Source organism: Petromyzon marinus, chromosome 50 (assembly GCF_048934315.1).
Source record: "Petromyzon marinus isolate PM22_M1 ecotype Great Lakes invasive population chromosome 50, UKy_Petmar_22M1.pri1.0, whole genome shotgun sequence".
NCBI lineage: Eukaryota > Metazoa > Chordata > Hyperoartia > Petromyzontiformes > Petromyzontidae > Petromyzon > Petromyzon marinus.
In genome coordinates, this window is record NC_133716.1 from 7,989,302 (window position 1) to 8,002,915 (window position 13,614).

At 43.6% G+C, this 13,614-nt stretch overlaps 1 protein-coding gene across 1 annotated transcript in view; it reads right to left on the reverse strand.

Moving 5' to 3' along the window:
* Positions 1–2,245: 2,245 nt before the first annotated feature.
* LOC116953273 (carnitine O-acetyltransferase-like) overlaps positions 2,246–13,614 on the reverse strand; it is a 37,638-nt gene continuing 26,269 nt past the window's right edge. The window contains exons 9-15 of the mRNA XM_032973329.2: positions 13,136–13,236; positions 12,484–12,606; positions 11,285–11,407; positions 10,895–11,030; positions 10,386–10,448; positions 8,119–8,256; positions 2,246–7,457 (exon numbers count right to left, since the gene is read on the reverse strand). Of these exons, the coding sequence (XP_032829220.2) occupies positions 7,224–7,457; positions 8,119–8,256; positions 10,386–10,448; positions 10,895–11,030; positions 11,285–11,407; positions 12,484–12,606; positions 13,136–13,236 (918 nt within the window). The 3' untranslated portion in view covers positions 2,246–7,223. The remainder of the gene's footprint in view (positions 7,458–8,118; positions 8,257–10,385; positions 10,449–10,894; positions 11,031–11,284; positions 11,408–12,483; positions 12,607–13,135; positions 13,237–13,614) is intronic.

Consider the following 13,614-nt stretch of genomic DNA (forward strand, 5'->3'; position numbering starts at 1 on the left):
TGTCTTGAGAAGTTTTTTTTAAATGTCATACAAACACTTTACACGATCGAGCCGTCGACTATTAAAAAGGACCCGGAATGTGGCCCATCTCGTCAGGTCTCCAAAAGCAAAGCAGGGCTGAGCGTGGGATCGTGCTTGGATTTGTGACCACGGTGAACTCAACCAGTTGATATGGAGACTCCTGCGGGGCTTCGTTATGCGATGCACATCACACAGCAATGCAGCAACATCCATTGTTGTACTGCACTTATATGCTCTGACGTATATGCTCCCTGCCTTCACCGATCAACACTGAGCAGCATGGTCGAGTCTGGTCAAACTTACCCCATGCCGAACATAGCGTGGGGAGGATTTCATCCAGCAGTGGGTTGTCAGCGGGCTGTAAATTATTATTCATAGTATTGGATATAGACTTTGGTCTTCAAAGTCCATGGTGGAGTTGAAACGGTATACAGTATTTATATTTTGTCCTGTCTTTTTTTACATTTTATCTTGCAAATTCCACCCCATGGCATTTAAGCATTGAAGCACTTACCAATAGCAGACCACAACAATGTGCTGGGAGCAATACTGAAGCCTCAATCTGTCATCCTACCAGCCTCTCGCAAGACATCGCTTCACCCTTCAAGCAGTTGGTTATGCTTCTATTTCCGTCGATGCTTTCATATAATGACAGTGATGCATAACCCAGTTAATTTTAGTCAGTGGTCCAGTAGGAAAATGGCAATTGCTGCCAGACGAGTTCACTTAATTCTAAGCAGCCATTCTTCTTTTTTTGTGTTTACATTTCTCGCTTCGGGACAAACAAGGACTATTCGTCGGGTTTTATTCACGCGCCTGTCGCCAATGATCGACAACACCATAGGTCGACTGTTGCTGCTCGTGGTGGAGCCTCGTCGTCGTCGTGAACCCCGCCTCGAGACGCGTGGCGACCCGCGCTTTCCAGAAGGCCCTGGTCGCCTGGAATTCTCTCCCCCGACGAACTCAAGACTAACAAACCTTGAGTTCAACCACTTCCAGAGACCTCGAAATGAATGCAATGAACACAGTGTGACAAGACAGATGTGCGCATTAGAATGAGAATCACTGGAGGAATCCGATGAGCTATAAAGCTCATTTTCACATGTCCAGTGGGGGCGGGTAAAAACGTTACTTTCAAGCATTACAGATGCTATGAGCATGATTTTCCATTTCTTAAATGACGTTACATTACTTGGGAACCCAAGATAGAAGCGGATATGCCAGCTTTGGCATTACAAATCGAGATGGTTTTACATGCGATATTTTAGGGACCTCAATAGCAATGATAATATATTAACAGGTAGACAACAATACTTTACAATTCATTATTAAAGCCATCGTTATATGGCCCAGCGATAGCGGATTTATTGCTTGTTACAAAAAGGTACGTGATTTGAGCCAAGTGGTTTCTCTGTTGAATACTGCAAATGAATTAACCATAAAATGCAAACCAACTGCTTCACAGTCGTCATTCAAGATCCCGTGACATCCGAAAAAGAGTAAGCCCACGTGTGCTCGCATTGCGTTTCCAATTTTGATGTTAACTCCCTCACCTGGTATGCAGGAGGTCATGGGTTCGATCCCGACCCTGACGCCTGTTGTATATTTGGAGTTTGCGCTTTCTCCCCTGTGGTGACATGGATGTTTTTCGATGTGCTCCGGTTTTTCCCTCCACATTGAGGAACGTGCGTTTGAAGTATTTGGCTGCTGTAAATTTCCACACGAAAAGCCACTTCGCTGAGCTATCATTTGTGGCCAAGTCACTTATTAAAAAGAGCTATATACCTGAATGGGCCTTACTTGGTAAAAAATAAAAAAAATCTAGTTTAGTTTAAATTACTTAACTGTGGAAAAAATGAATAGCAATATCGCGCCCCCTACTGGCAGATATGCCTGCTTTCATGCCAGTGCTGCATTAGCTTGGTTATACAGGTTGGGGGGTCCCCTTGGCATTACTGCATGGGAGTGATGGTGAGGATTGTTGATGTACAGAGGTGTAATGGTTATTGCCCCCCCCCCCTGCCATGTCCTGCTAAATATTATGACGTTTCACGATTCGGGGGTCAGAAATTAATTAAATCGGTTATTTTGCTTAACACTGTAGTCAATGCAGCGGCCTCCAGCGACGGCAGCAGTCACTTGAAACCCATTGCAGCATATATAAGAAAATTCAAGCATTGCAATTGTAAAACAAATCAAAAGAATGTCTTGCTGCAGAATAATGTAGATGAAACACATTTAAACATTTATTTCACCGTAAGAGCATAACGTCATTAAATCATTAGGCGCACAGTTATCAACCTGTTTACGCAAACGTTAAATCTAAACATTGTTCGGTCTTCAAAATCATTTTTGGCATGATTTAAATTTTAGGCAATTAATTTGAGAAGCCTTGCTTCTCGCGTGTGCACACCGAGGCATGTCAGACCAAATCTGTCAGTTCTCTCGAAAGAATAAGCTCGGAAATGGCTCGGCCGCGAGTGAAGCTTCACTTGCGGCAATGCTAACATTAAGGAGGCAATCGGCAAATGGTAATTCGCAGTGGCCAATAGTGACTGATAATAGGTTTGTAATGAGACATTTCAAAAGGGTAACAAAGAATAGGTCTTGTTACGTTGCCAGGAAATGCTTTAATCTTTAAACCAAAATGCAGGTGCATTTTCCTCATCCTATATTTCTGTTTCATTTATTAAATACCATTCATGAACAATGCAAACACCATAGATACACACGTACACATATAATTCAGCCATGTTACAATATATTAGACATATTTGGTTTACGTTTGCAACACATACAGTACATATTAATACTTAACTCTTAAAATACATTTATATGCTTTAGCTTTTCATTTAATTTAAGGAAGTATCTATATTTGTTTCATACCAAGAAATGAAATAATAGGGTTCTTAAGATGTCTTCAATAATTTTGTCCAACTCAAATGGATTTTGTCATATCAAAAACACACTCCTGTACACATCCATTGCATATTACTTCTCTGATCCATGGAAACCATGTCAACTATCCGTGTAATATGTGTGAGTATATAGATGGAGATGCAGCCCTGAAATATCTTATTTATGCCACTCTGGCCATGTGCATTATATTAAATATATTATATTAAGTGTAAAGTGAACATTCATCAAAAGTACTCTACATTTTAATCAAAAGGCCTTACATAATCCATAAGTGCTCAACTGTCAATATAATATTTAGTTCCCGCCATAAAGCAAGACAATCTATATTGTCAACATTTAGGTGCCACCTTGTCTAAATGTTCTCTCAACAATATCACCTACCACGAACACAATCTAATCACACACACTACCACTAGAGTTGAATTCTGAAATATAGTCCATGGGCATGAGCTGAAATTGGTACCGCCACCGAGGGAAGCTAAACTTTAACCATGCCAATTTATTAACGTGGATAATACGAGCCAACTACCCGGCAACCCACTCATTACAAATGGATATCACATAATTCGCTGTTATTGGCCGCATCAAGAAATTTAAACCACGAAAGCCACCCCATAATCGGTGGGTACCAACGAGTGATGTATTTGCTCTGGGCTCATGGACTAATATGCCAGCTGTTGTTACGAGCGCTGTTGCCCCCTTTGTTGTTTACGTTTCATTTGTTAAATGTGGCTGCAGTTGAGAACTACAAGCATGCAGAGGTGCACACAGTACACGGAAGCTGCTGGTTTTGCGTGGGAGCAAATACACTACCTGGTGGAGCAGCAGATAGATTTGGAACAAATCACTCACACTTCACTTTACGTATTACAGAGGTTGTTGGTGCAGATTGCTTCACATTCACTTCAAAGCCATTCAAGCGAAACGTGCCAAAAAGAGTCTATAAAGCTTTGCGATTAAGATGATAGTGATGACAATGAAGCTTTTACATACATTAAACTGGCACCCTGTTGGATAAGTTGAAAGTTAAGTACAATTTTCCTTTTTTGCACACAAATGAAATGCCACATTGCAATGTAAAATGTGTCAGATTCTCCGATGTGTTTCAGCTTGTATTGCGTTCTTTTCGGTATGTCTGACATTTTGCTCCCCATGCTGAAGAAGCTCCTCAGCACGTCTCGTGAAACGTCGGACATCATGCTGAATAATATGCGGTGCGACCCGAACATACATCGGAGAGCACAATCGCGAAAACCTATGCAGTCGTAAAATATATCTTAATAAGTGGCAGTCATAGATGAAGCAAAACACACAGAAGTCTGGTGCTAACAGTGCAACTACAAGTTTTAAAATGCCCAACACGTTGAAGGAAATGCTAAAACAAGCTTCGCATAAATACATTATATATGCGGTACAATAAAACTTTTAAATACTCCATAACGACAAACAACACATTTTAAAGTTAAATAAAGGTATCATGGTAGATTCAAACTGAGCATATATTAAATGAAATACACATTTAACAAAATGCCACATGAAAAGTTAAAACGGAACTTTTGCAGTGAACACACTAATGCATTAAAACTATTTAAAATAAACATCTACTTAACAATAAAACATTCCTGAGTTAAAATAAAATTACCACAGTAAGAGATGACAGGATGTTTGTGCACACTGATTGTTTCACGATGATGGTGGCACTGCTGTAGAGCTCTTCACTCACAATCAGGAGTTAAATTCCAGGTTGGGTGTTGGCTCAACCCATCATCTCTCTAACAAGGTCAATAATATGAGTACCACTCTGTTGGAATTCAATAGCTTTCCAACTATTCGCTCAGTGCTGCCAATGGACAACTAATGCCAGTGGTGGTGGTGCTACCCCATTGGGAGGCTTAAATAGAAGTACATTTTTTGGAGGGGGGGGCTCAGTTTCAATGTGTCATGTCCTAGCGAGATGACAGAACAGATATTTATACTTGATAAATCCTCCTCTTGCATATGGCAATATGTTGAGGATCTAAATACCAAGTTCAACATCTTCTCGCCACGAAAGAGCTTCAGGGAGGGAGTTTGTGGAGTTGTTGTGAGATAAGAGATATGTTGACAAATGTAGATGCAGTGATAAGATTCGGACAATTGCAATGCTTCTTTGTGTACGTTAAATAGCTTGCTTATTCGCATCTGAATTTCAGCTGATAGTTGATGCAGCTCTATACTATTCAAGAACCTGGGGCCCCTTGAGCTACTTGGGCTCATAAGCATTTGCTTGGTTTGCTAATGCCTAGTGCCACCACTGACTTCTGCCACCCCAGCGACCATCTGCGCAAGGAGACACTTGCAACTTGGTCTGGCGTAATGTGATATTTAAGTCAAACTAGACATCTCCTGGGCGTTGTTAACATATTCCCATTCATGGTGCTAGCTATACCACACTATCTGCTATGTGGACATCTTGCATTAAAATCATTGTGCTATGCGATTCAGCTTTGAAGGATCACTAAACAGCAGTGCACACAGAGGAGCCTAATCTGACGTTCATTCCAAAATAATGCGTCGGTCCTCAGTAGGAATATTACGTGTGAGGGATCAGTGAGATGGTTTGAAATGGCAACCTTATAGCCAAAATAAGCCTCATTTGCATTTAATGTCACACTAAGGCCCCTGAAAACACCTGCATTTCTCTAAATTTGTCAATTTAAATTCATAAAAACATAACCATTCACTGCACTTGGGTGTCATGTTTTCCAAACTTTTTTAGTTATAACTCAATCCGCAGGGCGTTTGGTTTGCCAATTCAAAATTTAGCAAGGCCCAAACTTTGTAGCACCATGACTTCGGGGAACGGTTCCTTATGTTTATTAATTTTACTTTCACAGTTTCAGCGCAGACAAAGGTCCCCCGTGTAGCCTTAACAGACTGTCGGGGCAAGTGCTGTTAGCGAGCACCTATGAGGGCCGGCACAGCACACGAGGGGGTGGGTGGCCAGCACCACGCCCAGCCGCTTTTGTCTCCCCAGTGGCGATGTTTACACATGACACCGGGTAATTATTTGGGGCTGAGTCGACCTAGGGGAGGCCCAGGACCGATTCAAATAAACGTCACTGGTGTTGGCCGTGAGCAGGAATCGAACTCGGGTTTCGCAAGTTTGTGGCATAGTGCGCTAACCGCAACACTCCCACTCCCCTGCGTAGATAACACTGAAGGACAAAGGTTGGCACACAGGTTGAGTAGCATCGACATCCTGCCTTAGATTAATTACGATTGATATTTTAAAACCAACTACCTAGAAGGCTAAGACATTTCTAATAATAATAATAATATATTATAATTTAATACATTAGTGAGGATTGCCAAATGCCATGATCGGATTTAAATGCAAATGCCTCAATTGTACGGATATTGTATAAAATTGGAGAGCCCTGGTTTGCAAGTAGGGTTTGCCACAAAATTAACAACCAGGCTATATCATGAAAAACATAATATTTCACGATACCAGAATACATGGATAACCACGTATAAATACGTTGTTTGAGTGGTGTATTATCGCAATAGACAAAACCGAACGTCTCAGAGACACTTAACAGATTTCCCAGGACGGCTACATCAAAAGAGAGGTACCTTCCTGGGAAAACCCGGATTGGACGGGTGGTAACCCTACTTGAGATACTTGTTTTAATCACATGTGGGTGAATCCCACAGTGGAAACTGGATTCCCAGCAGCAGCAGTTAGGCGCGCTGACACGTCGCCACTCTGAGCCACCCAGCCACCTCGCGTGCCATTTTTACCTTTGGTTTATGGGCGTCACAGTGACGAGATGTTAACTATCTCACCTGGTATACAGGAGGTTGCGGGTTTTATCCCAACCTGGACGCCTGTATATTTGGAATTTACATGTTCTCCCCGTGGTCATGTGGATTTCTCCGGGCCCTCTGGTTTTTCCCTTCCCAGTTTAGCATCAATATGCGTTAAGGGTATTTGGCTGCTATAAATTTCCACGTGATAAGCCACTTTGTTGGACTATTATCTGTGGCCACAGGCCCCTTCTGAAAAAGAGCTATATAGCTCAGTGAGCCTTACCCAGTAAGCCTACGTGTTAAACTAAAAATAGTTTATATTCTTGGTTCTTTCGGTAAAGTCCCTTCTACGTGACTTTACCGAAAGAACCAAGAATATGAATCCCTGCAGTCACGAAAGCTTTAAATCAAAATTTAAAAATAGTTTAGTTAGTTTACTTTCGAAGGCCTTCTGCTCCGCTGTGCCCCGCTGTGCCCTCCGCGTGCCTTCACCACTGGGCCTGCTCCCAGGGCGAGTCCCCGGAGCGCGAGCTCAGCAGCTCGTGCATGTCCGTGAGAGCCTTCTCGATCTCGGCGGCCATCAGGTCGGCGTGCGTCTGCGAGCAGCTGTTGAGCGCCGTGACGGAGAAGTTTAGGCGGTCGTGCTGCGGGTTGTAGCACACGCCGTAGCCGTCGGGCACCACGGGACCATAGCACATCACCGCGTCCATGCTGCCAGGGACCTGCCGAGCCAACGGGTGGCGACGATGCAAACGGTGCAACGGGCGGGTAAAGAAACGGGAGGTTACGTACGTTGTGCCGCGTGACAATTAACTCCACTCGACTGCCCGTTGTCAATCCGCTCCCTGGATGTAGAACTCGGCGCACGCAGCGTGCGGTTGTTTGAGCATACTTCTCCAAACCGGTCTATGTGGGTTGAAGAGTTGGCGGGGGTGGTGGGGGTGGCTTGGACAGGTTCAGATATCACTCATCACTGACGTTTGCCATAGAAAGGAATTAAACTCTGTTCGCCGGATTCATAGCACAGTACATTTTGTAAAAATTTCTTTATTTATTTCGAATTTCATTTTAGGCGTATTTAGAATCTTTGTTCATAACCTGTGTGTTTTTTTATTAATGCCTCCGGTTTCTTTTCTATCATATTTTTTTTACCTTTTTTCTCTTATGATGTTTAAATATGCATATTAATTTGTTCCAGTTGAAAACCTGTTTGCTTTGTGCGATGCTTGTGCAAAACCCACATCAAAATCCATGACTCCTCCATATGACCTTCGTAAAAAAAACACAATACCCTTCATCGTTCAGTAATGCCCTTCAATCAATTGCAACTCGTACACTTTTATGAAGTCAGGAACAACTGATGCATCGTGATGTGTGGCTTGCCTGGCTCGTGGATAGCTTGAGGTGGCTGGCAATGGCATAGGACGTGTCCATAAACAGCTCTGGGATGTTGTACTGATCCTCAATCGCCTGCAACTTCAGGCCAAGCAGGTGCCTGTCGATGGCCTGCCCATTGACGGCCTGGTAGAGAACAAAACAAATCCCTGCGTTTCGCACTCTGAAAACCACAAAGCCCAACGGACTTGCTCAAAGTGACATGGCCAAGCATCGATGGCGCAATTTGTTTGCAGAAGTCTCGCTGTGGTGTGGCTAGCACGCGCCTTCCACTTCACAGAGGTGAGCTGAAGATCCCGTGATGTTACTCAACAAAGACTGAGCCATGTGTGCTGGCAAAACGATCAAATGTAACAAAGTTTGAAAATTACTTGAAAAATACATAGTTAGGTAAAAACCACATATCAACATCACTCCGTTTCTGGAATCCCCTTGCCGCTCATCTACAGCTTGGTTCCCTCCCTTCACTCCACCTAGTTATGTCCCTGACTGAACCAAAACACAGACATTATTTGAACATGCACCTAACCTTTCCAACTATAAGAATGCCAAAACAAAATTGACTCATGACTATCTTTATAATTTATGCCTATATTGCACAGAGCTCTCTGTTCTCTACTACTCACCCATACGTCTATGAGAGGACACTGTTCAGGAATTGTTCAGTATCTCCATGCCCAATGGGTATGTCTTTACATGAGATGAGAAACATTAATGCTTCTCCTTTTCCAACAATCCAACTCCTTGAATGCCTTTAAAACATAAGCTAAAATGCGTTTACTTATTAAGATTGATGGTGAACATCTTTGGCATTGACAACTGTTAAGATCTGTCTTATATTATACAGAAACATGTTCATGTGCATTCCGTAATTATCTTTTTTTATATGTAGTACATTGTGTTTTAATATCATACTATTTTAACATAAAATGTATTTACATTCATATATACATGTACGGCCCTTTGTCAATCCACTGCCGGATAAGGGGACCTTCCCATTCTGTGCAGAATGTGGCCATTATTTACCCATACTTCAATACGCTGGTCACTGCATATTCAGAGGGATGTGGTACAGTATAACCAAATACTTTACTGTACTCCCTCTGCTGCCCACAATGAAGAAGCAGCAGCCTATAACATCTGTTTATGCATGAGAATTGCCCACCCAAGCAAAATCCAGGCTCAACCTTGCACACCTTCCAAGGTCAAAGATCTAATAAGATCAGGCACATTGAAGATAAGTTGGTCATAGACACAACGGCAGCATGAAAGGTAAAGGTGCAGCTCTACTAGGTCGTAGATTCGATCCCGACCCTGATGCCTGTATATTTGGAGTTTGCATGTTCTCCACGAAGTGACGGGGGTTTTTCTCCGGGTCCTCTGGTTTTTCTCTCCCCATTTGTAAACACGCGTTTAGAGTATTTGGCTGCTATAAATTTCCACGCGATAAGCCACTTCGTTGCGCTATCATTTGTGGCCAGGTCGCTTCTTGAAAAAAGAGCTATATAGCTCAGTGGGCCTTACCTGGAAAAATAATTGAATTTTATAGCTTTCAGTTAAAGTTCTTGCTCACACCACTGCTGACAGAAGGGCCTCCACTTGGGGGAACACTCTAAAGGGTATTTCGGCCTCTCGAAAGGGTATGCTGGCCAAACATGACACGCCATAATTAGTCATGCAATTGTATTTTTACGCCCATACTTTGCATTCAAAAGTGCCTAAAAACAACTGTGGCAAGTGCACAAGTGTGGCAATCATTGTTGTGTGGCACAGTGTGGCCAAGTTTAAACTCATAGCTCATCAAAAAGTCCGTTTATAACGCTGCCAAGCCCAATCTATTTAAACATTTTCTGCAGCCGTAGCCACTTCATGTCGCCGTGGTGTGAACGGTCAGCGCACTGGGGACTTGCGAAACCCGCAAGTCGCCGGCCTGGTTTGTTCTCCTGGCCGGCGGCTGCAGCGGCAGTTGAAATGACGCAACTGGTTTCTTAAATCATCATCGCCGCCGTCGCCGCCGCCGCCGCTGCCTCTGTCCACCCAGCGGCATGAATGGGTGTGCGCCGCCACAGTGAAGTCAATCGGCAGGTCGCACGTGGTGGGGTGAAGTGTTCGGGAACTTCCATCTCTTCCATGAAGTCTGGTCAGATTGAAAGTGTGACAAATGGAGCTCCCTCTCGTGGAGGCGCTTCCACCAAGTGGTGCGAGCAAAGGAATCGCAAGGGCTGCACCTTTACCCCTCACCGAATGGCACTCACCCACTGCGTGTATTCCTTGTGCGCCTCTACAGCCACTTTCATCGTCTGCATCTTTTCTTCGTTCTATTCAGAAAAGGAAAATGTTCGCTTCATATTTACAAGAGTAAAAAAAAAATATCAACAAATATGATCAATCGCATTAATATGCCTTTCTAAAAAAATAACTAAGCCAAGACACCTTACAAATGAAGCTATATACAGTACATCACACATTGACCATGAGTTATAAGGATGACACTAGATAGAGCATACAAATTAATCATTTGCATCGGGTTTGGAGAATATAACTAACAAAATAGCAAGTGGGCTATACTACCCATATCTGCATTGGGTTCAGCAAGCCTGACTGCTAATGAGACACTAAATGTTGAATCAGGGACAGAATTTGCTTGTATTAAACCGACGCTGCTGAGAAATAAACCTCTCTCAGCAGGCCGTGTATCTCTGACGGGCTGCGAGCTAAACGGAAGGCAACTGTTGAATGGCAGATTGGCAGCTGGTGCCCGTACCGACACGTTGGCATCATCGAAAGTCTCCACAAAGCGCAGCGACTCCATGGAGGTGCAGCGGATCTCTTCGGTGCGCCCCAGGTGGAACATGCGCGTGGTGGCGCTCTCTGTAGCCACGCTCAGCTCCCTGTGCAGCCTGTTGGATGAGGCGGGGGATTTGTTTGAGGCTGAGGCGTCCGGGGGGAGAGCCAGCGACTGGTTCAGATATCGCGCTTCGACGGTGTTAGTTCGCTGAAAATAGAGCCGAGGTCATCAGGATCACAGCACAGCGCACTAACCGCACGAACAATAGCAAGAGCCGCCAATAGCCACGAAGTGGCGGTGGCGTCGCCACCGCGCTCGTGCCAGCCTATATCCATCTACGCACATGTGTTATCTTGAGGTCAGCACCTGAAGTAGGCAAGCTGTATGGCCATCTGGATAAAGCCGTCAGGGCTGAGGCGGTGGAACTTGGGAAATGCGTTGCCAAACTTTTTGTAGACAAAGCACTGAATGTCGAGGTCTCCGACTTGGCTGTGAAGGAAAGGAAAGGGAGAGGAGTCATTCCATTTCTAGTTAAAAGGCCGAGCAATAGCATTTAAACTTAACGTAGTCATTTATTAGTAAACTTCATAATTGTGGGTCGTGAGATTATTAACTACGGTTGCGTTCGAAAAAATTAGACACTAGTCGTGGAGATTCGTACACAAACTTTGTGTCGCCATCTCATGCAAGCCTAAAGATTTCACTTTCCGATGTATCTTCGGGATGCACCGCGTGTTGTTTGCCACAATCTTTGACGATTCACTCCATGTGCTCAGAGCTTCTTCGGCTTCTTCAGTTCCTTAAGAAGCTCCCAGCACGTGCAGTGAATCGTCAGACATCGTGCCAAACAACACACGGTACAACCCGCAAACACATCGCAGAGCTGTACAGCACAATGGTGAATACATACAAAGTAGTTTAACAATTTTCTCTTTTGATTTAAAGCTTTCGTGACTGCAGGGATTCATATTCTCTTTGTAAAAAATGCAATGTTTTATCGTGATGCCTAAACGAACGAATGTCATGAAAACCAAAGCAAGGCACAACGCTACAAAATTATTGCTCTAAGCATTAAAGTACTTCTTTTTAGAACCTAGAATGATCCACCTCTTCAAAGATTCACTTTTTTGCCCAGGTTTAAGAGACTTTTAAAGGCCTTGTAGACCCGAGTAGCGATACTGGGACAGGGCAACCCAACAGCAGGCAGGCAAGGCACTTGGCGAAAGGTGAGAACAGAATGTGTTCCCTTTGCCAAACCCACGCAAGCCGGCGTGGTGAAGTATGGTCGACCCCTCCTCAAAAAATACAAAATAATAACGCGGCAGATTTTGCAGACAAGTAGTGTATAGTGTAGTGTATAGTAGTGTAGTGTATGGTGGTGTAGTGTATAGTAGTGTAGTGTGTAGTAGTGTATAGTGTAGTTTATAGTAGTGTATACGGACGTGAGGCTGTAACAGTTCGAGACCTCGGTATCAGAAGCAGATTTTCAGTGACGCTGGTTAGGGTTCTACCATGAGCTTCAGTGCATTTATAACACGCCAGAAATAATATCTCCGTGCACTCACATGTCATGGTGGAACTTGGCAGACTCGATCATGCGCTTCACCTCTTCGTTGATGTTGAAGTAAAGTTTGGTGGGTATGGGGAGATGCTTTTTAGACATGCACTTGACAAACTCCTTCTTGTTGCTGGAACGAGAAACAAGTCAAACGTGCGCCATGAAGCTCAAGCCAGGACCTGTCATCTGATATGCATCAGTAACTTTGGCAGTCCAAAGGAAAATTTTGAATATTATCATGAATTCTTGTGAAAAGGATATATATGTATATAAAAAAGCTTACTTGCTATTTTACCATTTTCAGCCTTTTGTTAACCTACCGATGGATGAAGGCCTCCCCCATGCCGTGACACCAGGGTGAAGTGTTCAATTTCCAGGATGATAATGACTATGACAGGTGGTGATTTTGGCAATGGAAGTGCCAATAAGTATACAATTTCAATGATTAGCACAAAGACAATGATGTTGATTACAGGGGTTAATAACAGCGATGACTATGCAGATAAATATTCAATCTAAATGACAAGTACAAAAACGACGACGTTGATAATGATGAAGACGATGATCTTATAGGGATATAAACCGATCGAAGTGATGACAGCTGTGATAAGGAATGTTCACCGTGCTTGCAGATGTTGTGTTAAAGACCGAGCTGTTACCAGTAATCCATCGCGTGGTCGGCTATCCGCATGATCGGCACTCCTTCAGCGAGCGCTCTCTCGTACACCAGGCCACACGTCCCATCCTCGCCGATGATGAACTGTCGTGCGCAGTTAAACAATGACAATCAAACACCAGGTTTCCAATCAAGGGGTCGACACATTCTTTTGCTGACGGTGCATTGACAGTGGTGCCCAGGCATGATTAACAAAATTCCCTCACTCGGCATTATGTCCAACGTTTCTCTCCACGTGCTGGGAGCTTCCTAAAAATTTAAAGAAGCTGAATAAGCTCCCAAAATGTAATTTATGTGCTATACAGAGGGTCCCATTGCCCGGAACACTGCCTATTATTATTGTTAATTCACTGGAATAAACTCCCACTGAACATAAAACAATCATCCTCATGAACCAGCTTCCGTTCCTCCCTTAAAAACCGCCATCTCTCGTCCTCTAGCCCATCCTACTGCTGCTATTCC